The sequence below is a fragment of the Vittaforma corneae genome, assembly GCF_000231115.1.
Source record: "Vittaforma corneae ATCC 50505 unplaced genomic scaffold supercont1.8, whole genome shotgun sequence".
Lineage (NCBI taxonomy): Eukaryota > Fungi > Microsporidia > Nosematidae > Vittaforma > Vittaforma corneae.
The window spans coordinates 13,606-39,454 of NW_006889841.1; the positions used below are offsets into that span (position 1 = coordinate 13,606).

Below are 25,849 nucleotides of genomic sequence, written 5' to 3' on the forward strand. Positions count from 1 at the left end.
CATCCTGAGCAGAGAACATAAAGATAACAAAACTTAGAAAGAAAACTGTCTACACAGATTGCTGCAGTCCGGCTCATTTTACCATTTAAACACTCACATACAAACATAAAATAATTACTAAAAAAATGTGCTTATAAAAGACTAGTCGGAGAACTTCAAGCCTAGGTCCACAAGGACCGTCTGTCATCAGCGAGCATTGCTCAGATTTCTACAGCATTTTGAAGCCCGTATTCGTCATCCTAGCCGGAATTAGTGCAGAACACAAGGTTCAGGATCGGAAGTTAACTATACAAATGATTCTGAATAGTATCCTCACGATAGGGGCACAAAATTTTCTGAATTTATACAAAAAATTTTCTAGAAAAAAGAAAGAAGCAAAGCTAAAACAGTATGGAGCTAAAAACCAGTCTTTACACTGTCACCAAGCATGTATTATATATCTCATAGATGTGCTTATGAGATATTTGCACTGTTCGTAACTGCATGTATGAGGACGATATTTCTGTGCCATGCTATGCATTAAGAGGACAGAAGATCAGACATGTGCATTGATAACTGGGTACATGCTAGCAGACGTCTTTAGGATAACCGTCTTGCTTTATCGCTAAATACATCCTTTGTTAATCTAATACTTAAATTGAAAGTTGTACTAAATAATAAACCCAAGTAAAAGAAAAACAAGGCTGGTCGTTGAGACAACATTTGCGGCAGATCACTTTAATATTCATCATCAATGCTCAAATCTTGGTACTTCTCACATATTTGCGATATCTCAGACTCAGGAATTCTAGCAAACTCCCCATTTGATTCGATTCCAATATATCCGGCCTCAACGCTGAACTTGGGTTCAGTCAACGAGTCATGGCACTTGTGCAGGATCTTTATTCCTTGGTCTACCATCTCCCGAATACTCATGTCCTCCAAGCTCAGCTTCTCGAGCTCTGTAAAGGCCCGTCTCTCGCCTTTTCCAGCCGCACAAGCATTCCATCTCGAGACCTTGCCAGTGCAATCTGTAAAAAGAAGAGAATACTCGTCTTCATCCTTGACAATTGTGAACAGCGATGCTCCGATCACCCTGCTTCCTATGCTTGATGTAAACATGTAGACATACTCAAAAATGATACTTTTTAAATATTCTGTTGTGATATCTGAATTGAAGCTAGATACATAGTCTCGTACTGCGTCCTTACATATGCTACAAATTAGAGCACCATCCGTCAACAGGCCTGTGTATGACATGTAGGCGTTTGCTGCTATTCTTTTTATCCTGTGGTCATTATCAATAGCATGAAGACGTGAAACAATAGGTTTGCTGACTAACAAGACTGCGCCTTTTGAATTTTTCATTGCTATCATTGTAGATCCTGCATCAATGGCCTTCTGTGCATATCTGTGTTGTATTATCTTCCCATTCGAGCTGTAAATGTTTCCAAAATCCAACTCTGGCATTTGAGGATGGGTGCTAGTAAAACTCGGGATATACTAGGACTTAGCAACAATCTAAGTCACATGCTTGGTACTCAGTTTACACATAAATATTTAAGCATGTACGTGCGTTGATTTTGCTGTATTGTTTTCAATATCAGCTGAGCATACTTCCTGCCAAACACTGTTCATACGTATTCATATCCTATTCTCTGACACTTCTAATATGAAAACATCTAACACATAAATAAAGTCCATATTACACTTTACTCTTCAAACTTAAGCTTTCTCTTGCTGTCCAGATTTTCCTTACTCTGAAGGGACTCCCCGATTCGCCTGCTTAGCGGAGAAAATGCATACTTCTCCTGTGACTTGTTCATTTTAGGAGTTGTTTGAACAATTTTTGTTATCAAAACTCGTTGGTTCTCGTCGGAAGAACTGCTATTACTTGAAGCTCCACTCAATCCATTAGAGTACTTCATATAGCTGATATTTCTATGTCTAATTTTTCCAACAGTCTTCTTATATTCGTGTTTGAAAAGTGTTTGGTAAATCTTGTCGCATGTAAACTCTTGATCTTCTGTTTTTAGTTTCCACTTTAATTTTGACGCAATAAAGCATTCAAGTCGCTTGGCAAACTGGTGTCCCTGATAAACCGTCCGTACTGCACAATAGAACAGCTCTCTTATCCCGTAGTTCTTGTGAAACTCTGATTTATATCTATTCAGGTAAAAGCATAGCATAACATATATGATTCTTGAAATTTCGGCAGGCTCGACATCCAATTCAACAATTATACCATTGAAGGCGTTAATCGTTATTTCTATTATCCCTGAAAACTCCTTTACTTGGGCATTTGTAAGCTTGGCTCTGGTGTTTGATACATATTTCTTCACAAGGTTCAAAATAAACTCTCTTAGTATTACATTCACGACTGATTTAATATATTGATCCTCTTTAAAGTCAATTTTCATCATATTGTAAACAATTGATAGTTCGTAATATGAGGGAGACAGGGGCTTTTGAAAGTAGAAAACAACCTTGAAATACTTGATCGCTAGTGGCTCAATAATCTCCCTGTTTTTCTCTAGCTCCAAAATCTGAATCAAATTCTCTATTGGGCTTATTGTTGGATTTTGCTTCTCAAAAAAGGTTTTTAGAAATGTAAAAAACTGCTCTGTGTTGCAGCAAAACCTTGTCATTTTCCCAAACGATTTGTTTTTAATCTGGACAATCGTCGTAATTAATCTATTAAGCTCAACAGTAGGCATCGAGCCAAAAACCGCCTGGGCTTTCTCTTTCACATGGGCTTTTAAGCTTCCAACTGGGACAAATGTGTCAATCGACTCTTGCGAAGAAGACCTCTCAACAAATGGATTTTGTTGTGGATGACTCTCTACTTGGTCCTTGTCTTTTAATCTTTGGTTGCCAAGGCACATGTTGTTCAATTCGTCAATGAGTAGCTCATAGATCTCATCAGACATTATATTTTTGGTTATGTTTTCTCTCCTGCTGATTATCATGAGGGTTTTCGCATATTTCATTTGTTATGTATAGTTTCAGATTATGAAAGTGTTTTATCGTCAATAACATCACCAATAAGATATCAGATGCTCATGCACCTTTTAAAAATGAAAGCTAATGGCTTTGGACCATTTTTATTTAAAAATACGCGCTTACTATCAATTTGTCCTAATTTTTTGCAATAGTCTTTAATTACCAGAAAATATTGAAAGCTATTCGCTATATTTAAAATTCAAAATGCACGCCAAAAAGCAGCTCTGAAGCTTTATGCACTTCTAATATTTCAAAAACAAAGAGACAGAGTCGTCCTTAGTCCCTTGGCCCATGGGGTGCTGAAACCGAGTGTTTAGTCCATCATATTTTGATAGAAGACCATTTTTAATATACAAATACAAAATGCAGGATTAAAGATGAGTATACACTCAAAATGGGTCCAAATAAAGATGCTGCTTCATTGTTGAGTTAAATTTACACTGAATACTTGAGTTTTTGCAGCAATTTCAACAGTGCTTTTCTAGAAAAGCAAATACTATGTAGTTTGATATGGAATAAATTTACCTCCAATCAGTGTAATATACTATGACAAGCGAGACACAGTGCTGTGTATTTAATGACCAATGATACAGCTTTCGCATATCTTGAATATCTGCCAAAATGCATTGTGAAGTGCATTGCTCGTTATGTCTTCATAGAAGCACTTCAAAATAGGCTATAAAGCATTTATCAAAAATAGTACTGCTGCAATATTAAGTAAATGCATGCTTGTATCGTTTTTATTGATTCTATATACACAAATCCACGCTTGAGTTTTCAGATTCGTCAAACTCATCTTCGGCTTCTTGGTAAACAGTGTTTTCGTTGGTCAATCTAAATTGCTGTTTAAATTCCGATATTTGCTCAAAGATCCTGAACTTCTTACTATAAAGCACAAAAAGCGTGTTGTCTGTGCTATTATAATAAAAATCACTGCATTTTGCTGTAAAGAGGACATTTTCTAAGCTTTTTGGAACCATGTATAGACTCGTCTGCAACTCGTCTAGTAAAATTAAGGCCTTGGAAATACACTGGAACTTCCTTATCTTTGCGCCTTGCAAATCTTTTAGCTGGCAGTTCAAAGCATCCAGGTACACATTCAAATCCCTGCCAACTATCCTATCATCAGCTAATAAATATAACTTTTTGTTGCTGATCGAAAATGATATCCATTTTAGGTCACTCTTTGGATCTAATGTTCTAGATATTGGATAGAACTTCTCCTCAAATTCTTCCTTTGAAATTGAATATATCTCTCCGTCAAGACTCTTATACACAACCACTTTGTCTGCAAATACAACAACCAGGAATTCCCCAATGATCTGTGCATGCTCGTACTTCTTCTTCCACTCAGTTCTTGCACAATCGTTGAAAAGCATTGCTTCATCCCTTGTATACACTAGGAAACTGTGGTTTTTAAGCTCAATAAAGCCTATAAACCCGGGAATTATTATTCTTGAAAGGGGCTTGCACGTTTTTGATGAGTATTTATGAATTTTGTTCTCTTCTAGGATGTAAATATACTTGCCAGTTAGTACAACATCTCTAATAGAAAATGTGAAGGAAATGGTAGATGACTTGCAACGCATAACATCAAATATCCCAACAGAGCCCTCATTTGGTGTAAAAAATAGCACCATTCTGGAAGAACATATCATTTTTTCGTATTCTACGTGCATCGAAATCTTTTCATTCATCTCCCAGTAAGACAGAAATAGGTATCCAAAAATTTCAAATATCTAACAATCTATCCTAACAAACACACTGGCAAAGCACAGAGGAGCAGTGTAGAAAATCGCAAATGAATGTGCAAATGGTGACTTTTTAAGGTCCATTAGTGATTATATTTATAGTTTTGACAAATGTCTCAAAATACCATGCAAAGACAGTAAATCCTGGCCACAAAGCCAAAGTTTTTGGAAGAATTAATACTCATATCTTACAAAGTTCTCAAAAAGCCAGGACTTCTAAAGCCTGAAATAGCTTTATTAAGACCCTTTGTCCAATTCATTATCTATTGGTGTGGCATGCCTTTTACATCCCTCACTCCACACTTCTCATATGCAATATTGGACATCCTGTCAATTTTCTCTCTATCAAATATAATGTTTCTTGACTTCAACACTCTTTCTACCTCGTTTACACACCAGTCTAGAATTCGCTCCACAAAATCAGTATTTACAAAATCTAGCCTAAGCATCATAATTTTCAACCTTCTTCCGCAAAAGAATAGTGCATCAAAAATGCACTCGCCAAGCTTTTTGTTCAGTTTATTGATGTATATTTTAGCAAGCTTGATGTTTAATGATCTTTTGATTTTATCAAAGATTCGTTTTCCCCGGTTGGATATGGAAACTGAGACAGTATATCTGAAGTACGGGTCTCTGCATATGCTTTTAACACCAACTCCTTGGTCATATATCTTCATTCCACACCACTCTATATGATCAGAAACGAAGCTTGCCTGTATGCCTTGTTCAAAGCTATTTCCATTTAGAAGCGAAAGATCAATATTAGACCTTATTTTGCTCTGATTTACTATAAACCCCTTATCTTTCAATGAATCTGCTATTTCAAAAAACTTCTTAATATTCTCAGGGGCCTCAGTAGCGATCAAAAAATCATCTACAAACCTCACAACCAGCCAGTCAAGATTTGGAAACTCCTGGTCTAAGACTGAAAAGTATATGGAGCACAGTAAGGGCGAAATCGAACAGCCCTGGGGTATTCCCCTGGTGCCCATGTAGTATCTATTTTGATGAAGAATGGTGGGGCTTTCAATAATACCAACGATCTTTTTAACACATCTGTCTTACTGATAACTTTGGTTCTATTTTCCTTTAAAATACACATTCCATCTTGCCTAAGATAGTTCAAGCCTTCAGGTTGTGCCTCAACCATATTCATTGGATATAGAACATCGGGAGAGTGCTTCAAATATTTTATCTCAACCTTATTTCCCAGCTTATTCTCTCTAATCACTCCGAATTCGCGAAAATAATACTCATCTTTACGTAGCATATTGCTTATAAAGCTCATAAGGCTGGGATGTGGAATGTTGTCAAAGCACTTGGATAGATCAACCTTCACCAATATCATTCTATTGCTTCTGAACTTAAGAAATGGAAATAGCCTTTTACCAACATCAAAATGACACAGAAGCGAAAATCCATTAGCATCAGATGCAATCTTTCTTATTATGGGAACTATTGAGGATATTTGACTGTTAATCGAATTGCTATTGAACCTTGGGAAAGCTTGGCTATTCGGAACTATTCTATGGGCAATCCTTTTCCGACACTTGCTAGTACTAGCCGTGCTTTCGTCTTTTAATATCTCACCAAGGTCCCGATATCTACTTGATAGCTTTTCAATTGATAGTTTTGACTTTGTAGATTGTTTGGTCTGCTTTAAATGGTTTTTTGTGCCATAGCTTGTCAGCCTGGAGCAGTTTGTAATTATCCTAAATCCATCCTCCTTAGGAATGCACCTTAAGGTTGCAAAATTCCCTGTCTTTTCACAACACTCAAACTCTTTTAAGTATTCGCGAATGAACTTGTCGGTCCTACCATTCCAACTAATCCGAGTGAAGTAGTAAATCTTAAGCTTTGTAGAAGAGGTTGTTGTTGAGTAGAAAAAATACCCAACAATTTTCAAGAATACTGAATTAAAGAGAAAAAGCATTAGATTCTTCAAGACTTGTATCCTTGTGGAGTTAGAAAGGTTTTTGCAATGATTAAAAAATTTAAAATTGGACATTTTGAAACGATTGGATAGATCTTCGGAATTCAGCGTCTCAAATGCGTTTCTTTTTAGTAGCAATACAAGTTTTCCTTTGAGTGTTTTGAATGATTTGAGACTAAGTATTGGCCTTAGGAACTTTTTAGAAATTAGAAAGAGAAAATCAGCTATGGTTTGGGGGTTGATCTGATCTTCGATTATACTTGCGCCACTATTCGTTTTACTTGATCTTTTACCATCATCATCTGCATGTTGGCTTGCAGAATCAAATGGTTTTTCTATTATGAATGACTTGAAAATGGCTTTTAGCGGTAACTCCTGGTACTTTCTTACCATTTTTTTAATTTTTTCAGCTAAAATGCTTGAATTATCACGAGATATCTCAACATCATTCATAATGGCCTGTAGTGCCTCGTCAACAGATATATGTAGGGACGATGGTCTTCCTCTAAACAGCTGCTCTCGTTGAACATATCTCTGCTCCTTTCTCTTTTCCGGAATACTGTTAATGTCTCCACATAGCAGTACCATGTTTTCACCGATTTTCTGTATAATACATGTGTGCTCAAGCAGGAATAAGGAGTATTCATCACCTATTCTCTCGAATATCCTTGCCCACTGCTCTGATCGGAATATGTTTCTGGTTGTATTAATGCTATTCCATTGCTTTTTTCTTTTGCAATATCCTTGGCTAAGCTGGTTTCCATTTTCACTTTGTTCTAGTGAAATTGAAAGAATTTCAGGAATACTAAGATGGTTAGAAATGGGAAGATTTGGAACAGTTCCTGGATATTTGATTAGAATGCTTTCAGCAAATATCTCAACACCAATATTCCTCATAACAAATTCGTCAAATCTTTCAAATCCATGAAATATGCCTGCTTCTTTTTGCATTTGACACAGGAGTGGGCTGTTTAGGTAAAAAATAGTCAAACGATGCTAATCCGTTGAGTAGCAAATAGTAGAGTTGAGCTAAGGTAGTGCAAATGTAAGCTGAGCTGCATCACAAAAAATGCCTGCCATGTTCACAAAGAAAAATAATGAGAGTAACAAAAAAGAGTCTTTAAATTTGACAACACAAAACAGCTTTGCGGTATAATAGCACGAGTTGTGGTCTTAATGTCTCCTTTATTTTCCAAAAATTTTTCAATTTTGCTCTCCTCCTTATGACTGAGTTGAAAGAAATCAATCCACATGAGGACGACGAATTCATGAAAAGTGTTCTGCAAAGACGAGACTACATTGAGAAAATAACAATAATGGTAACTGTTGGATTTCTTGTCAATTCTATGGCTACATTCATGGCTCTCAAGTATTTATTTAACGACACAGATAAGCATAGCTATTTAGTTTATGTCGGAATATATGCAGAAAACGTGTTTGTTGTATCTGCGATACTATATATATTTAATAAGTACAAGTTCTAATAGACGGAGGAAACCTGGCACAAAAACATTTGGTTAAATAAGGGACATTTCAACGCTGCAGTACTTCGGAATAGTGTGTAAAACTTCTCTGCTGTATCCATCATCTTTTAATTTGAGTGTTAATTTGTTTAAGAACTGATGTCATACCTAATCGAATTTTATGAATAACAGCCGCAGGTTCCAAAGATTTTTTCAAAGAAACGTTTTACGGACATGTGTGCCCTATCATCGCTTTTTTTGCACTTGAAATTTTTTGGTTGATGCCAAATTTATCAAAACATTAAAAATTAAATACATTCGATATTGGCATTTTGTAGGTTTCTTCAAACTCTGTTCTAATTGACTTTACACTGAGGTTTTGGAATAGATGGTGTTGTTTCTATTTGGATTGTCTTTTGGCTTAGCTGGCTCTTTTACATCTTTAATGCTTTAGTGTTTGTTTTCCTCAGCCCTTAATGGACGAGCTCTCTTCTGGAAATTGGAAAGTTGTGCAGACAAAAACATTCACAAAATGGGTAAATAACAAGCTAAAGAAGGCTGGCTTTGATACCATCGACAGCCTTTTTGCTGATTTGTCCTCTGGAATTGCCCTTGTCAATCTTCTAAATGCATTGGGAAAAGTTATCTCCAAGTACAACACTAGCCCTCACTCGAGAATTCAGAAGATGGAGAATTTGAAAATAATTCTTGACTTTATCAAAGAACAGAATATTGCACTTGTGAATATTGGGCCAGAAGACATTGTTGATGGTGATCAGAAACTTATCTTGGGACTTATTTGGACGCTAATTTCAAAATTGTCTATTTCTGACATTCTTACTAGCGAATTCTTCACTATGAAAGAGGAAATATTAAGCTGGGCTCAGAGAGTCACGGAGGAGTATAAGAATGTGAAGATTGAAGATCTTTCATCCAGCTGGCAGGATGGGCTTGGATTCAGCGCAATAATCCACAAGTTCAGGCCCAATCTTATGCCTGATTTTCATTCAATGGATCCAAAAAATAAATATGAAAACTGCAGCAAGGCGTTCAAAATAGCCGAAGAACATCTTGAAATACCAAAATTATTTGACCCGGAAGATATCATTGATGTTATTAGGCCTGATGAAAGGAGTGTAATGACATACTTGTCACAGTTCTACCAAAAATTTCTATCTGAAGAGCGACAGATTGCAGCTAAGGATAAGCTCAAGAACACACTCAAGGCCATTGATTGGTCTATTGAGGCTAGAAATTCATACGAAAGAAAGGCTGAAGCGTTTTTAAAGGAAAAGAAGATCGTACATGAGAAAGTGAGTGCTTTATCATCTATTTTGAAGACCGTCGTTGAGGAGCTAAGGAAAATTCAGGATACAAATACAGACTTGATTGTTCAGTCTGCAGAGCTGCACTTACTTTTGAATGACATCCAAGATGTTCATCAGCTGATGAGTCTGAAAAGCTACCATCCACCCGAAAGGCTTTCTGTTGACAAAATCGACATGTCATACCTGAATGTTTCTAGCATCCTCGATTTGAACTCCATCAAATGCGAAGTCTCAGAGTTTGAAAATACAGAGGCTCTTGAACTTGTCAGAGTGAAGGATATTTCTAATCAAATTTACACCATATCAGACAAGGAGTCACAAATATTAGCTGTTTCATCTAATGAGCCGAAGTTTAATCCCGTGCATCTATGTTCGCTATCAAAGCAGAAAGCTGCCGACAAGCTTAGAGAGTTCTTTGAAAGCAAAAAGGAAAAGCTTAAGAGGTTCATTGATCTGAAAAAGGCATCTGATCTGATGATTGGCGATGCCAAAAAGATGTTTAAAATCAAAGATGTTAAGAAATCGGGGCTGATTAGTATTTCTGATTTTAAAAAAATACTCAGAGCATTGAGATTCGAGCCCAGCTTGGTAGAGGACAGTGTTGCCTCGATGGAGGGATCGATATCTAGCGAAAAGATGGAGGATGTCCTTGTTAGGTTGAGTTACTCAAAGATGGTCAAGTCTCAGATTGTGAATGCATTTAAGGAGATTGGGAGTAGTGGCAAGTTAAAATTGGATAGCCTACTGGCTAACTATAGCATCAAAGGGCTAGCTCAAATTGTTGGCGAAAATAATGAGATTGAAGTTGAGAAGATACTGGAAATGGTTGATGAGTAAATCTAATTAAAACTATTTTATTTTTTAGGAATTGATAAATTAGCGCTTTTAATGTGGAAAATATTCAGCAAATGGACAGTCATAGTCAAACACGCCTTTACTGACTCTGCACCATTTAACATCGAAGCGGTGGTGTTGGTAGATATTTTCTTTTGGAAATATTCATTTTTTCATCGCTGCTACATACTCTTTAAATAACGCCCATCGAATCAAATGGTCTTTATTACTCACCCATACTAATAATATAGATAAATGTATACATTACAGTAGCAGAAAACTCCTTAAATACTCTATTCTGTATCCATTATTTTGCAGAAATTCTTCATTTTCATTCATCCAGCTTTCCGAATCTGTTTGACGAACTTGCTTCAGAATCATGTAGGCTACCACCGAGCACTCGTCCTTCCACTCCAAAAAGCTCACTAGCTCTTCCTCCAGCCTCTCTACACTTTCGTCATAGCCAAAGACTCGCCTTGCATTCATCATCAAAATTCCCAGGTAATACACATGAACGGCGCCCTTATCTGACAGAATTTTTGGATAGAGCTGTGTCAGAATGAAGGTATTGTACGTGTAGTCCCAGTCTATATAGTGACATAGCATTCGCAGGCAAAATCCTCTCTCAATGGAATCAGCGAGTATAATTTTTCTGTCTTGGTCAAATAGCCTATGCTTAACAAGAAAATGCGAAAGACTCTCCCAGAGACTTATTTCCGGAGTAGAAAGATTGAAATTATCTCTTATCAAATTTAGATGCTCTGCAACTTCCGAATCTTTGAGTATGTTTCCATCAATACATAACTGGTGATACATAATTTTTTTAATAACTTGGCTAAACACATCATTTTCAAGATCGAGATTGTTAAACAGAGCGGCGGCAATTAAATTCAACTTGGAATGGCTGCTCAGCTCCAGAACAATATCATGGAAAATAACAAGCTTGTGCTTATAGGCCATCTCTGAATTTATCAAGAAAATTGTCGAACAAATCTGGTTTAGATTTAAAGTATTGACATTGTCCAGAATATACTTGACAATCCTGTCCAAATTGGCTTCTATGAACTGCTTTAGGGGATTTTTTGCTTTCATAACCTTTTTATTGAACAAGGAAAATTCGTATGTCGTTTCGGCATAATCTACAAACTTTTTAAACGTAAAATTCAGCTTGAATTCCATATTCTTGGATTTCTGAACGAAGATATCTTTAATTTGCGAGATTATCTCTGCTGAATCGCAGGGTGTACAGACACTCTTGTGAAAGCTTCCATCAGCAGGCTTGCGAGGCGATATGGGTGTTTTTGCTTCAGTATTAATATCTTCTGAAGAGCATGCTTCAATTCCTGGCAACGACACTGTCATTTTAGTTTTTATCTTCTTCGCATGTTCGCAATTCTCACAACCAACACCGGATTTCTGCTCTTTAAGTTTTGACACCAGTGCATTAATGATGATTTCTTTGGAATGGAGCTCAGACTTCAAGTCTGCAATTATTTTTTCAAGACTCTTAATCTTCTCTTTGCATTCTTTTGCGGTATTATCCACTACCATTAACTTGGGGCAACAGAAGTCAAAATATAAAGATAGTGTAGCCTTCAATAAATAGCTATAAAATCAATCGACCCACAATTTCAAAATCAGCACTAAAGACGTCAGACAGTTGATTAAAATCATTTTACTTTCTGGTCTTGCTACCTATTTAGATAGTAATTTATGCATATTAAACAGACAATTCAGTACCTTAATGAGTACGCTGTGCGGCACGCATATTTACACCAGCAATCAATGAAATGGTAGCGTCTATATAGCTTGTTTTAAACAATTTCAATGCAGCTTTTAACCCTCAAACGACATTTAATTCAATCCATAGCTTAGTACTAGATGATCCGTTGCAAGTGAAATAAAATCCGAAGTCCATACATTGTAGTTGTTCATGCAATCTTCATTTAAATAGTTCAAGGTCCAGCATTCGTTGATCTTTTCAAGCTTACCGCAAATATGTTTTTCTATTCTTTTTAAAATGGACAAGCATGCGTGGCTCGTGTCCACAAACCATGAGTGCTCAATTCTAGATCCAGAAGTGTAATCGCCAATACATCTCTGTGAGATCATGCCAAGCCTCTGAAGAGATAGCAATGCTGTTTTTACTTTATTAATGCCTAGCAATGAACGAATCGTTATATCTTTGTCTTCAACTAGAGGCTTGTTTAAAATCATATTAAAAATCCTTCTCATACTTGAATCTTTAATTATTAAAGACAGCTTATAGGCTTTTAGGGTATTTTTGGGTAAGCCGAAGAAGTACGATTTCCTCTCATCCATTCCTTGTGTAATTACATTAGCTGAGCAAAGATACTTCAGATACTCATCTATATTTTCTCTTTCATTAACCAAAGAGCCTTTGTCTGAGATCAAAACTTTAGTTGAGTCTAAGTTATCAATAATGCTGTCTCTATTGCCAGACTCGCACTTAAGAAGAGCCTTTAATACCGAACCAGCTGCTTCGTTGTATCTTCTCGACACATACTTGACTGTCTCTTCTTCAAAGATCTTCTGATCTAACAAACTAAAATTTACAGTTAAAAATTTGTTGGATGGCTTAAACTGCTTTGATGAATTACACGAGTCCATTTCTGATGTTTTGGTGGAAAATACTTCAATTTTTAATATGCCTGCATTTATAAGATCATCTACAACCGTGCTAGTCTCACTATCCATGTTTTCGCCCGTTTCCTTGAATGTTCCATTGACCATAATCTTTGAAAAGTACTTGGCATGCTTTGATGAATAGTTCTGCGATACGTAACTCAGGTACACAGAAAAATACATTCTTCTCTTTATCATGCTCTTTAAAACACTGTATTTATAAACCTTTTCAAATATAAAAAACTTTACAATTCTTCGTTGAATGAGCAAAGATAAACCGTCGGTCAGATCCTCATCAGAAAGTTTAGTTGCCGATTGAATTTGTAAATATGTGGATGAGTTGCATTTGAGGAGAAACATACCTATTGTCTTTGGAATTGTTCCGTAGTCGCTGAGTATAAGCTCTTCAAGTGACATGGGATGGCCTCAAAAAGAAAAACTAGTCAAGCATTGACATTTCCCTCCAAAATTTGATAATCCAGAATGGATAACAAGGGCACATGCTAAGAGACTTTAGATCTAAAGTGAAGAAAGCTAAAGTGCTTAGCTTGAAAAAGAAAGACACAAAGCAATCATCTTCGGAGGAACACAATAGAGAGATAATATACTGTTCGGACTTGGGAAATGCTCCTCTGGTTCAGACCCCGGTATCCTTGAGAATTGAGCACTCCAGCAAGCTGCAGAACATATCCTCGAACAGTATACTTTCAAGTAGCATATTAGATTGTGATTCAAGTAGTATACTAGAGAACAACACTGCACTAAAGGATATTTCGAATGAATATAGGCCGATTGATAATCTAGATCTAAATACGGGAAATTTCCAAAGCACAAAGAAACCATCCACATTCAACAGCACATTTACGTTCGACAGTTCAGTAAAAATATCTGAAAACCCATTTGATATTTTCAATGGATCACTAATTAAAATAGAAAAACCAATTGAGGAGCCAACAAAGATTGCAAGGCAAAAGACGACAGATGAGTTTATACTTTCTGGTCTTAAGAGGATGAGGTCGCAATCTAATGAGTTTAAAAATATAAGAATGACTGGCATTTTTAATAAAGTGACCGTTGTTTCTAAAACAGAACTATCGATAGATTCCAAGAAATACTATAAATTTCCCTTTGACATCTCCGTCATAAACGATGAGTCAGCCATTTTTGGCACAATCAAGGAGGAGTTTGTCATAGCTTTCTCTTCGGCATATTCAAACTACAGAAAATTTGGAGAATCTTTTAAAATTCTAATAAACGAGGAAGTATTCAATTTTTCAAGTACGGTTTCTTGCCCAGCATCATGCTCAAAGTTGTTAAAGTCCAACGATATTAAATATACTGTGGAAAATGGCATAGCAAAAATTGATCAAGATGACACGGGGTTGGTTTATGATGTCATTATGAATTTAGATATTCCAAAAGGTAAGCGTGCTCCTTTCATCCTATCAAAATTTGAGTTCGAAAACGGCATTGTCTTCAGAACCAAGATACAAAAAGGACCAGTTATAAGGAACAAAGAATGCATTGAGTATTCATACATATTGGTTGGGCCACTTGACACATCTGATTTTTCCTTTGACGACTCTGTCATCCTGGAATATTTATAAGCATGTAAGATTAAAACATCACAATTGATATCTGTTTATTGCTTAAGTACATGACTATTTTCAATCTACTCTTCTGCGTTTAATTGTCCTGTTCACTATTTATCGCCATTGTGAGGCATTCATGAGCCTGCATAGCTCTTTGCCTTGTTTTTACATAGCAAGACTAGTTTCAAACCGAATCTTGCATTCTTTTGTTTACTGCAGCACATCTTGCAGTAAGGAATTTGTAGCTTAATTAGACTTGTTTAAAGCTCTGAACCTTTGCTAACTATAGTTTTTCAGAAGAATCCCAAATGACGGAACGAAAAAAGAAGAAGCTGGAACAAGACGTAGGTAGCATCAGAGAACTCCTTGAAGCATTGAAAAACATGGAAAAAGAGAGCAGTGCAAAATACGAAGCTGCAAATTTTGTGAGCGAAGTCAAGACATGCTTGGAGAATCTTAAAGACAGAGAGACGAGGCCATATGCTATTTTAGCAATTTCTCAGATATTTAAACTTCTAAAATCATCATCCAACATGTTTTCTACCATTTTAGATGATGATGCCTTGAACTTTATCTTTGAGTCTGTTCTTAAATGCATTACAGAAGACAAAGCGGATATTTCTGGATTTGTTTCTGAGCTAATCTTCATCCATTTCAAGAACACTCAAATAATTTGGAAATTCTTCGAGGCGTATACAAAAACAGCATTTAACAGAGAAATGCTGAAACAAATACTGGCCATGTTTATTGAAACCAGTAGCGACAGGGAAATGCTCGTTGGCATGGTTCTTAAGAAGTACGATTCATATCTGGATTTCATTCCAAGGATCATAAAGTATGTCGATGTTGAGAAACTTGATGAGGATTTGTATGTTAAAATCTACTGCGATTGCCAGTTTTTCAGAGAAAACACAGAACCAAGAATTGTTAAGGGCAGAAAAAGACGAGGTTTTATTGAAAATGCATTAGATCTTCATCCTGAATTTGTACTTAAGAACTACATTAGGGATCGGGACCACAGGATTAGGATTCTACTTGCTGGAAAAGTCTCGTTTTCCAGTGAACCTTATTTCAGCATTTTACTGAACGATTCGGAAGATGAAGTAAGACTAGCGCTATTGAAGAGAATGAACTATTTCAACGTACCGCCCACTGTCTCTGACAGATTGCTCGATAAATCAGCAAGAATCAGGGAGGAGCTTTTTAGAATGTATCGAGAATTGATACACCAAATGAGAATAATTGATAGTTCTCATAGCTTGAAACTATTTGAAGATGCATCAGATCAGCCAGCCATTGTGGACGGAAAGCTCGGATTTCAGAAGGAACATGCCGAGCTTTCCTTGGATGAAATGTATGAAAAATTTACAAAGTTCTTCTCAAAGCTTTCTGAAGGTTGTCTTACCTGTTTTTCAGAAGAATATATTTCTGAGATTAGAAGATCTGGTTTTTCTTTGGAATTTCTGTCTAAAAACGAAGATGTGCCGGGTCTTCGCGTCTTTCTCAAGACCATGTGTATCACTAATTTCAACCAGATTCCAGCACACTTAAGAAGCTTCTGTCTTGAATACATGTTTGCAGGCACCCTTAATGACGCTCAAATCAGGGAATGTATTCAAAATAACGTCTTTGAGGTCTTGAAATACATCGCCGATCCGTACCATTATTACGATTTACTGCTAGAAAAGACATTGACCTCCACTGACATGGGCTCTGTAGAAGTAATAGTTGAATTTATAAAAGAAATGCTTAGCTTTAAACCACTGATTAGATCGAAAAAGAACATGCCGAGTAATGATACTTTGAGGGATACTGTTGTTGGGGATTCGGATATCTTGAATTCTATGGATATGCTAACGTCCAATGAGATATTTATAAATTCGCATACCAAAGCCAGTACCGAGTTTGTTGAAATGATAACTGCAAAGATAGGCTCTGAGGTTGACTATTCCTGTCTCTATTTCTTCGTTTATAAATGTCGATCTGACCCGCGCACCATTCAAAGTATATTAAAAAGTAAAGCCAATGTTTCTGAAAGAATTAGATTGTTGATTTATTTAAATCTACCTGAAACTCTTGGATCATTTGTGGATTTAATTCTGAGATGCAAACTAGATTATAGAACTCAGCAGTTTATTCTTTTGAGGCGAACCACTACGTCTGCACTGATATATTTTCTAAGTACAGGACATGTCTCAATTTCCAATTCTTCCTTTTTCATTAAAGCAATCAAGTGCTGTCTGGCGTCCTCAAGCCCAGACAAGGTGGAGTATGTCTTCAAGAGATATGTAAAGTCTGTAAAAGAATCGGCTTTCAATGTATTTTACTCCATATGCTGGATACTCAAGGGCTACAGTGTTACCAACATTGGCGATCAAAATAAAGATACAGACAATAGTAGCTTCCATGAAATTAAAAACAGCATTGCTAGCGCCAGTGACCATGCCACTCATAATAGTAGCATTGTTGATAGCAATGACAGTTTGGTGTTAAATCCTATGATTGCTGAGAGCACAAAGCCTTCAGCTCATTTTGATGCACCAAGACTTACAGACACCGTCGTAACTTTGCCTAATGCAGCTGACGAAAGCCTCAAGAATCCTAATATTCTAAGCAAAACCCAGGATGGCATCAACGAAAACACTGCTATGCCAATAAAGGATCTGGCTAGTGAAGGTTTGAAAAGTAACAAGTCGGATGAGCACCGTAAATCCTCAAAATTAAGATTGACAAAGCAAGACAAAATGTTGCAGTGTATTTGTAATGCTGTGGTTAGTGCGAGAGACGGACAGTGTATTGACATAGCCTTTAATCCCACGAAGCATGGATTTTTTAAACTGCGTGACTGCCATGTTGATATGGTTTCATATGGACAAGTGGTTTATGAATAAATGATTGTGCTACAGATATTCTAATTAAGGTTTGTATTGCTGCATTGCCAATGTCTAAGTAAATGCATTTTCAGCATTCAACAAAGGCATTAGACCTTATATATTTAAGAAACACGCTGTGTAGTTAAACTGTTTTGCATAAAGATTGATTTATTAGCTATCTCTGATCAAAAATGCAATCAAAAATGTTAGAGTTTTCTTGGTCAAGTTGGAAAAATGAATCTATTATGCCACGTCTATGTTTTTTGGTGTTGTAGTTTGCAAGACAGATGAGTGGGATTGTGTCTGACGATTCGGAGTTTGCCATGCCATTATGCAGGACTTCTTCGTCGTAGATGTAAGGTTCAAATAGCTCACAAATTGACGGCAAATTCTCCTCAAAGATCTTAATTGGAAAGGTGGGCATGGTCCTTTCAAATAATGTTGACAGTCTGTCTTCGTGTTTTTTATAGTGCAGTGAGCACATTTTGTAATGAATCGGATATATTTCCGATTCAAAAATATGAAGATCTTCCACATTTACGTAGTAGTCAAAAAATGGGCCGCCACAGAATGAACACTCCTGGACACTTAGAAGGTAGTCAATCAGTGGTGCAGACACACTTTTTCTTAATGGTAGATTCTTCCGAATTATATTTCTGGCCACTGTTTCGGCCAATGTTATTTTACCCTTAATTTCAAAAACTTTTCTGTTTTTCAGGTTTAAGGAGCAGCCCGAGCAATTCAAGCTGAGAAGAAACGGTAGTTTGAAAATTTCTAGTGGAACGCTTTTGATTTTGTTATTTGAGAGATTCAGGTACTTTAAGGATTGCATTTTGCCCAAAAATGTAGGAACCTCGATCAAAAGGTTATTTGCAAGCTGTAGTGTATTTAGTCTTTTGAGACAAACGAGAGATTTGGGAAGCATCCTTATTAGATTATGGGACAGGTCAATCTCCCTTAGCTCCTTGCATAATCCGATCTCCTCTGGAATCTCAGTTATTCTGTTTCTTGATACAACTAGCATCTTTAGACCTCTTAGCTGGCCTATTCCATATGGCAAGTATCTGAGATAGTTACAGCATATTTGCAATATGGTTATTGATTTGTGCTTGCACACTATCTCGTTTAGCTCTACCAAGTAGCTTCTGCACAGATATATCTGCTTGTCTTCTGCACTTATCTCCATTTTTAATTCCTTTGTGTCACTGCTGGTAATTAATGCATTTTGCAGGGTTTTCACAGGATTTAAAATTTTTTTAAAGATCTCAATTTCGTTTTTGGTTAGTCGCTGCGGAGGTTCTTTGGTGTTTAGCTTGCATGTGACAATAGAGTTGAACGTCTCCAATGCTAATGCTAGTTCTATGTCGGGGAATTTTGTTTTACTCTTCTTGGTTTCATAGGGGTAAAGATGGTCTGGCACATCGTGGAATCTATACAAATTTGGCGCATTTCTGTTTGTTTTTCCCACTACTACAGTTTCCTTTGGGAGGCTTAGTCCTGTCCCCATATAGCTGGTAGTTCCGTTTGATTTTGATAGTCTCTGTTACTTCCAAGAGTTTCAAAGGTGAAACCAGCAATTTTATTAACCTATTGTAACGGTAATCCAGAGAATTGGCCTATGATATTGCCAAAACGAGAGCTGTAGGTTGGTATGTTCAAGCAATCATAGGTTCAAATAAATTACAGGTTTAAATGAGTTATGTTTCAGAAACCAGTATGAAAGCGCCGATAGGAGAACATGGCAGGCAAGCAAAGTATAAAACAATTTATTGGCAAATGAAATATAAGCATCTCATCAATACTAAAGACCAATGAAAACCGGTCGTTAGAGCGTAGAACTATGATTGCAGATCAAAGATCATAGAGTATGTTCCTACTAAGTACTCCCCAATGGAGGTCCAAGAAGAGCAAAAAAGCTATTCTAAAAATTAGGTCATTGGTTTTATGTGTCTTAGGTGAGGTGTTGTTGGTGCTGAAGTCAAATAAAAATCATATAGACATAAATTTTCAACACAAATACAAACTCAACTTATTTATTCACAAATTAAACACTGCTGAATAGCTAAATATTAGCTTTTGACTTAAATGCCGTCTATTTACAAACCTGAAACTGCATGAAAAATCACCACATAAAAAGAAAACGCATAAATAAAATAATGACCGAGATCTGCACTGTGGAGCTTTCAAAACAGGGATTGAGTGATATTCCATTCAATAAGATCAAGACGGATGTAAATTGGCTGATCCTAAGTGATAATAAAATAAAGAAAATACCAAAGGAGATAAAAACGCTAAAAAGCCTCAGCCGACTAGCATTAAACGATAATAGGATAGAGGAGATCGATAGTAGTATTGGAGATTGTGTTGGGCTGTCCTGGATGGATCTCACCAGAAATAGACTGCGGATCCTGCCCCCGGAGCTGGGAGCTCTGACTAGGATATCAGGCCTAGGGCTGAGTGAGAATCTATTTGAAGCAATACCAGAGTGCGTGTATAAACTTAAAAACCTAAGGAAGTTTGGGTTTTTTAGCAACAAGGTGGCCTGGATTTCTCCAGAAATACAAAATTTAAAAAACCTGGTAAAACTTGATCTTTCAAACAATTCAATCGAGAGCATACCCGTTGAATTTTGTTCTCTGATAAATCTCAGCTGGCTTAATCTGTCAAATAACAAAATTAGGCATCTTCCACATGAAATTAACAATTTGAAAAAGCTGGAGGAGCTCGGACTGGGCATGAACGAGCTGGAGGATCTTCCAAACATGTCCAACTTGAATGCACTGAGAATTCTTCCAGTATTCAAAAACAGACTAAAGAGTATCCACACTAGTCTCCTAACATTGAAAAGTATTGAAAAGCTTGATTTCAGCGATAATGAAATACCAGAGTTTCCCTATATTGCACTGTACAATCCATCCTTAAGATATCTAAACCTAAGAAATAATAAAATATCAGAAATCTCATCTCTAAGAATACTAGACGCTCTCAGCTCAATAACAATGATTGATATCAGCGAAAACCAAATATCTTATCTTCCATACAAGCTCTTCAAGTCCTTTGGGCAGCACACCACCATCAGACTTGGATCCAATCCGTACGAAAAGAAGCATCCGAAAATCTCGGATGAGCAAAGTCTTCTTCAGATCTGCTTTACAAAGATACTGAATGAAAAGAACAAGCTGGATCCATGGCTCAATCGCATGTTTGTGAAGAGGCATATCTGCGACTTTTGTAAGTGCTACTTTGTGGTAGAGCCTTGCTATTGTTATAATTACAGCTATTTGGACAGGGAGCATCAGTTTGTAGTTGAGAAGATGCTTTGCTCGATGAAATGTTTAAGAAAATGTGAAGATTAAAATAAAGAAAATTTATTTTCAAGTTGGAGCTTTTAATATGTAAAAGTTTATTTACTATAGGCAGTAGCATAGTGTGAAGATAAGCTCCAAATAGTCATCTGATATCCTACACTTTTGCCTTGCTTTCAAGATGGCCGAGTTGCTAGATAGTAATAAATGGTATTGCTAGGTGGTAATGACATAAATCATGCAGTATTCTCCTCAATGTTGCCAGCTCAGTAGTTTCAGTGGCCTCTCAAGACTATAAACAAGCCTCCTCATTTAGCTATCTTGTATACTTTCCCAAAGGTGTGTCCGCTCTTCATCCCTGCACGTCCTGCTTCGTCAGTTCCTCTATAGCACTTTTCAAATAGCGGATCACCACTGGGATCTTTCTGCTCTGAGAAATATCCTGTAGACTCAATCACCTGGCACATATCCTCAAATAACTCCTCAACATCTGTTGAAATATACAGCTGCCCCTCTTTTTCAAATAGATACTTCAGCACAGCCATTGTCTGTCTGCAAATCATCCTAAACTTCTGCTTTCTTTTCTTGAAATGCGGATCGGGGAAGAGGACAAAGACTTTTCTAAGACTGTTGGACACAAAAAAGTTTGGAAGAAATAAAAGAGCATTGGTTTGAACAACAGAGCAGTTGGGAAGAGTCGAAACAAGCTGCTCGACATATTCTACAACTTTGTCTCTGATTTCCAGACCAAGAACATTCTCCCCTGGAAATAATCTTGCAGTTTCCACCAGAAACTTTCCATAACCACAGCCTACATCAATAAAAGTGGGTGGACGGCCATTTTCGAAATGCTTCCTCCAGTCTATAGAGCTGGGATCCTTCGGAACGTCTATTTTTGTATCTCTAAATGGGTTTGTGTGTGCATGGCATCGATAATCTCTTTTTGAAACCATTCTACTTCAATTTCTTGAGGGAGGGCATGGTGTTACAATTAGATATAGGCTAGATACTGCTGATCCAAACTAGCTTAACCTCAATCTATATGTAAAGCAGTAATATAGCATTTGAGATCAAATAGATTTATTCAAATTTTGAATTGGGTTCAGTACGACACCCCTTCAGGCAACTTCCTTCTTGGACTATCGTTCCCTCACCTAGAACACAAAAATCCAAGATTTTACAATTTTTCTGAAGACGCGAGCCCCATCCAACAATCGAGTTTTCAACGGTTACATTATTCTCGACAACGGTATTTTCAAAGAGCGTACAATCTTTTAGATTCACGTTTGAGCCTATCTTAACGTTTCTTCCAATCACCACGTTGTTCTTTCTGTCAATGTATCCTTTATTAACGTTGCCGTTGGGCTTTTCACTAGGCTCATACTGAGCACCCTGGCTAACTGGCGTCGCTCCAATCTCATTCAGAAGCATGTCGTCAGTTTCCATGTTTTCTATGGCCAATTGTTGCCCTTTTAAATAATCAACAGGTTGGCCAATATCCATCCAATATCCTTCAAACTTAAAAGCGTGAAGCACTCCGGCCTCTGCCAACTTAGGAAACACCTCCTTCTCGATTGACATTTCTCTGAGTTCGATGTATCGAAGCACCTCGTGCGAAAGCACATAAATGCCAGCATTAATAAGCCAAGGCCCAGAACCCTCTATTTTTTTTGGCTTCTCCATGAAGGACTTTATTTGGTTTCCCTCGGTCATGATCAGACCGTATCTGGTGGGGTCCTCAACCTCGTATGTCAGTATTATGCCTATCGCATGACTCCTCATAAAATCATCCTTCATTTCATTTAAGTCAACATTACAGGCAATATCACTATTCAAGACAAAAAAACTAGTACCTTCCAAATGAGACATTGCCAGGGCCAAGGGCCCTGCTGTTCCAAGAGGCTCATCCTCTTTTGAATATATGATCGTTATACCAAACTCTTCTTGATAGTTCTCAACCTCCTCCATAATCTTCTCGCTGTAATAATTTAATGCTAATATAATCTCCTTTATACCAGCTTTGACCAGCTTTTTCAATCTGATACTTAAGGATAGGTTTGTTACAGAAACTTATCAACGGCTTAGGCACTGTATATGTCAAGGGTCTTAACCTTGTTCCCCATCCGCCTACCAATATTACAGCCTTTGTAACTTCTGGTTTTTCAACTTTTCCAAAGCGATTAGGCTGATCACCATGTCTACTTTCCTTGGGTACCATCATTACTTGTTTGGGGTTTGTGATGTATGAAAATTTTTATAGATATTTTGTAAAGTTTCAGAATTCTAAGCAAATTGATTTATTGAATTAATTTGACAAAAATCTTTCAATCCATCAGATGATTCCGACAAATTTTGAACATTAATAGTAAAGCAGCCAATAAGGAGACTAGATGGACACTTCCAACAATGATGAATGTTCCCGGCTCATTGTCCAATCTCTAAGTTTTCAATTATATTTTGGAATATTGGACTGGATACTTTGAAGATTCCATCTGAGAATAAATGATTAAGATCATGTTTTCAAATCTTGTACATATCAGGAACAAAAGACGACTATCAATTAAATAGCAAATAAAACCGTGTATATTACTGCCATATATTTCTTGGACTATATTTATAGTCTGTCTGATGCATTGTTTGCTAAGCCATTTAAAGCTGATTTTTATACTAAAAGGTGATTTCTTTCTTCCAAAAGAGTCTAATAAAGAAAAATTTTTAACAAATACAATATTTTTTCAAACTGCACAGCAGGAATAGACAAGCTATAGACTTACATATTTACTCAATAGTCCGTAGACATCCAATGTGGGGCAGTTCTAGGTTCGTTATCCACATCCTAGCTCCATTCTGTCTGATATCGTTTTCAATTTGAGGATAAAAATTTACTCTGTTGGATCTAATTTATCATTAATCAGACGTCTACAGTTCAATGAAGAAACACGTCTCATTTATTATTTGCTTTATTTGCATTGTTTGACGATATTTGGATGCTTTAAGCATGTTACAGAAGAATATTGTGGCGGCCTTAATGCATGTCACACTGCTGTCAAAATCTCCAAATATCACTTGTTTACTATATTTAAGGTTATATCAGCACATTAATGTTTTGATAAATTTGACTATGTGGTTGTTGGCTTAGGCTTCTATATCTACTATCCTTCAATTGCCTTATTTGACAAAATTTTACAGGTAATAAAATTTATAACAAGTATAGGTATGAAGCCATCTAGGCAGAACGCAAGAACATATGTGCTTATCCACACTCCCTACTATTTCGTTTACAAAATAAAGCTAGGGAATGGGCCGCTTAATTAAAAGAACAAGCATTCCATCTTTCTCAATCAACTGATTGAAAATGAATCGTGTGCCACTGCAGCCTTGAGAGCTACACTGTCCCTCCTTACCACTAGATTGTCTTGTCTGCACAGCCTATTCTTCAATCACATCTTCGTCCACTATACCTCTTTTTAAATTACTCTACTTTTCTCGCCCTTTAAACATAGCAATGCTAAAAGGCCTCTTTTCCTCCAAACAAGACCAGGCATATTCACTGAGTTTCGGCAAAATATTTTATACAAAATATAACGGCATTCCATGCTCGAAAATAGCATTAAAATCAGGCACCACCAAGTCCTATGAGATTCTCAAGCATCATCCACATCCAAACATAATTCCGATCTTCAAGCTATCCCGCTCCTCTGTTTATACAAAAAGAATAGTGCCCTTTACACAAGCTTTTGAAAGGGAAAAGACTGAATACAACGGATATGTCATTTTCAAGCTCAAAGAAGCACTTGACTTCGTGCACACAGTACTAAAGAAGGAGCACAGAGCTATAAGCATGGAATCCATTGTCTTGGAAGAATCGGGACAAGTTCTGTTATGTAATTTTGAGAGGCTTAAGGATTTCGAAAGCCAAACCTTAGATTATCAGATGCTAAGTGAGCTGTGTGTGCAACTGACAGGCAGTGAGGAGTTTGTGGCACAAGTTGAAAAAAATAGCAATGCACGTGGCGTTGCAGATATGAATTTTTATGATAGCATATTCAAGTTAGACCTATCAATGTGTAAAATTGAGGATAAGATTTCAATGTTTGAGAATTTTTTGAGAAACAGAAGCATACTTCCGACAATAACTATCAAGTTCCTCTTTAATGCCTTTCTGAAAGATGCCGAAAGGGACTTAAATAAAGAATATAAAACAAAGACTCTCGACTTTCTTTACTCCCTGGATGAAAAATACTTTAATGAGGATATAAAAATACTGTTCTCAATTTTGGATTCTAATATTCGGGCCTATCTACTCCAGAGGTTTATGAATCAGAGCTTTACAGTGCAGGAACTGGATGGAATAACATCAGATTTGAGTCTTGGGTTGCAGGTCAAAGACAAGACGATTAAGAAACTAACCATAGACTTCATATTTCAGCACAGCTTTAGCACAGAGGCCATGAGCTTTCTGCTCGACACTATGGCTTCATGCACTGATTCTGAATCGATGTTGTTAATATGCAATTATCTGTTGGGTCTAAATGGGGAGAGATATTGCAAACAAATATACAAGCTCCTTCTTGTCTTTCTGAGCTCTGAGAAGAATACTCTCCCTGTCTACAAATGCATTGATAAATACTGTTTTAATTTTGACAAAATAAAGATTGCAAAGGAAATACTCCCAAGCCTGTGCTCTAGATTGATAGAAAAAGACAACCAGGAATACTGCTTTGCACTTGTTGAAAAGATCCTGACCTTTTTAAGAAGCCACAAGGATGAAATTCAGAGCAAGGATTGGTCTTTAAAGTCGATTGCAGGAATGTTTTCAAAAAAGGCAGAACAGCCCAGTAAGTTTGAGGAAAGAGTATCGAGGTTTTCAAAGGAAGAGCTGGATGAGTGGAAGGACATTGAGATTGAATAAAAGCACAATTTAAAAGAATTATCCAATGCTGGATATATAACAACGTATTTTATTCTTCTGGCCAAGCATTGATGCTATTGTTCCAACGCTTTTCGGCCACTCTAATTTTGGCAGGCATTTTACTATATTGATGGTGTCGTAGATGATGCTAAAAATCTAGCGAGCCTTGGTGTGTTTACAATGTACTTTTCTGCCAGTCTGGCTAAAACTGGCAGAAAATATCTTCTTTA

General features: G+C 36.8%; 16 protein-coding genes across 16 annotated transcripts; 5 read left to right on the top strand and 11 right to left on the bottom strand.

Moving 5' to 3' along the window:
* Positions 1-717: 717 nt before the first annotated feature.
* VICG_01044 (uncharacterized protein) lies at positions 718-1,449 on the bottom strand (the record flags this gene model as incomplete). The annotated part of the gene is made up of 1 exon (XM_007604428.1): positions 718-1,449. One exon carries the CDS (start codon positions 1,447-1,449, stop codon positions 718-720), a length of 732 nt encoding a protein of 243 aa, XP_007604490.1.
* A 242-nt stretch (positions 1,450-1,691) lies between these two features.
* VICG_01045 (uncharacterized protein) lies at positions 1,692-2,969 on the bottom strand (the record flags this gene model as incomplete). The annotated part of the gene is made up of 1 exon (XM_007604429.1): positions 1,692-2,969. The coding sequence occupies one exon, from the start codon at positions 2,967-2,969 to the stop codon at positions 1,692-1,694; it is 1,278 nt and encodes a 425-aa protein (XP_007604491.1).
* Positions 2,970-3,731: 762 nt separating this feature from the next.
* VICG_01046 (uncharacterized protein) lies at positions 3,732-4,679 on the bottom strand (the record flags this gene model as incomplete). Its single annotated transcript, XM_007604430.1, has 1 exon — positions 3,732-4,679. The coding sequence occupies one exon, from the start codon at positions 4,677-4,679 to the stop codon at positions 3,732-3,734; it is 948 nt and encodes a 315-aa protein (XP_007604492.1).
* A 317-nt stretch (positions 4,680-4,996) lies between these two features.
* On the bottom strand, positions 4,997-5,620 carry VICG_01047 (uncharacterized protein; the record flags this gene model as incomplete). The annotated part of the gene is made up of 1 exon (XM_007604431.1): positions 4,997-5,620. A coding segment is annotated over one exon (624 nt), but the record flags the coding sequence as incomplete, so codon positions are not given.
* A 32-nt stretch (positions 5,621-5,652) lies between these two features.
* VICG_01048 (uncharacterized protein) lies at positions 5,653-7,617 on the bottom strand (the record flags this gene model as incomplete). Its single annotated transcript, XM_007604432.1, has 1 exon — positions 5,653-7,617. The coding sequence occupies one exon, from the start codon at positions 7,615-7,617 to the stop codon at positions 5,653-5,655; it is 1,965 nt and encodes a 654-aa protein (XP_007604494.1).
* Positions 7,618-8,605: 988 nt separating this feature from the next.
* VICG_01049 (uncharacterized protein) lies at positions 8,606-10,294 on the top strand (the record flags this gene model as incomplete). Its single annotated transcript, XM_007604433.1, has 1 exon — positions 8,606-10,294. The coding sequence occupies one exon, from the start codon at positions 8,606-8,608 to the stop codon at positions 10,292-10,294; it is 1,689 nt and encodes a 562-aa protein (XP_007604495.1).
* A 261-nt stretch (positions 10,295-10,555) lies between these two features.
* Positions 10,556-11,842, bottom strand: VICG_01050 (uncharacterized protein; the record flags this gene model as incomplete). Its single annotated transcript, XM_007604434.1, has 1 exon — positions 10,556-11,842. One exon carries the CDS (start codon positions 11,840-11,842, stop codon positions 10,556-10,558), a length of 1,287 nt encoding a protein of 428 aa, XP_007604496.1.
* A 303-nt stretch (positions 11,843-12,145) lies between these two features.
* On the bottom strand, positions 12,146-13,354 carry VICG_01051 (uncharacterized protein; the record flags this gene model as incomplete). Its single annotated transcript, XM_007604435.1, has 1 exon — positions 12,146-13,354. The coding sequence occupies one exon, from the start codon at positions 13,352-13,354 to the stop codon at positions 12,146-12,148; it is 1,209 nt and encodes a 402-aa protein (XP_007604497.1).
* Positions 13,355-13,437: 83 nt separating this feature from the next.
* Positions 13,438-14,544, top strand: VICG_01052 (uncharacterized protein; the record flags this gene model as incomplete). The annotated part of the gene is made up of 1 exon (XM_007604436.1): positions 13,438-14,544. The coding sequence occupies one exon, from the start codon at positions 13,438-13,440 to the stop codon at positions 14,542-14,544; it is 1,107 nt and encodes a 368-aa protein (XP_007604498.1).
* A 293-nt stretch (positions 14,545-14,837) lies between these two features.
* VICG_01053 (uncharacterized protein) lies at positions 14,838-17,420 on the top strand (the record flags this gene model as incomplete). The annotated part of the gene is made up of 1 exon (XM_007604437.1): positions 14,838-17,420. One exon carries the CDS (start codon positions 14,838-14,840, stop codon positions 17,418-17,420), a length of 2,583 nt encoding a protein of 860 aa, XP_007604499.1.
* A 157-nt stretch (positions 17,421-17,577) lies between these two features.
* Positions 17,578-18,909, bottom strand: VICG_01054 (uncharacterized protein; the record flags this gene model as incomplete). Its single annotated transcript, XM_007604438.1, has 1 exon — positions 17,578-18,909. The coding sequence occupies one exon, from the start codon at positions 18,907-18,909 to the stop codon at positions 17,578-17,580; it is 1,332 nt and encodes a 443-aa protein (XP_007604500.1).
* Positions 18,910-19,516: 607 nt separating this feature from the next.
* On the top strand, positions 19,517-20,758 carry VICG_01055 (uncharacterized protein; the record flags this gene model as incomplete). Its single annotated transcript, XM_007604439.1, has 1 exon — positions 19,517-20,758. The coding sequence occupies one exon, from the start codon at positions 19,517-19,519 to the stop codon at positions 20,756-20,758; it is 1,242 nt and encodes a 413-aa protein (XP_007604501.1).
* Positions 20,759-21,015: 257 nt separating this feature from the next.
* VICG_01056 (tRNA (guanine-N(7)-)-methyltransferase) lies at positions 21,016-21,660 on the bottom strand (the record flags this gene model as incomplete). Its single annotated transcript, XM_007604440.1, has 1 exon — positions 21,016-21,660. The coding sequence occupies one exon, from the start codon at positions 21,658-21,660 to the stop codon at positions 21,016-21,018; it is 645 nt and encodes a 214-aa protein (XP_007604502.1).
* A 127-nt stretch (positions 21,661-21,787) lies between these two features.
* On the bottom strand, positions 21,788-22,675 carry VICG_01057 (uncharacterized protein; the record flags this gene model as incomplete). Its single annotated transcript, XM_007604441.1, has 1 exon — positions 21,788-22,675. The coding sequence occupies one exon, from the start codon at positions 22,673-22,675 to the stop codon at positions 21,788-21,790; it is 888 nt and encodes a 295-aa protein (XP_007604503.1).
* VICG_01058 (mannose-1-phosphate guanyltransferase beta-A) lies at positions 22,662-22,928 on the bottom strand (the record flags this gene model as incomplete). Its single annotated transcript, XM_007604442.1, has 1 exon — positions 22,662-22,928. The coding sequence occupies one exon, from the start codon at positions 22,926-22,928 to the stop codon at positions 22,662-22,664; it is 267 nt and encodes an 88-aa protein (XP_007604504.1).
* Positions 22,929-24,212: 1,284 nt separating this feature from the next.
* VICG_01059 (uncharacterized protein) lies at positions 24,213-25,619 on the top strand (the record flags this gene model as incomplete). Its single annotated transcript, XM_007604443.1, has 1 exon — positions 24,213-25,619. One exon carries the CDS (start codon positions 24,213-24,215, stop codon positions 25,617-25,619), a length of 1,407 nt encoding a protein of 468 aa, XP_007604505.1.
* Between the last annotated feature and the right edge of the window lie 230 nt (positions 25,620-25,849).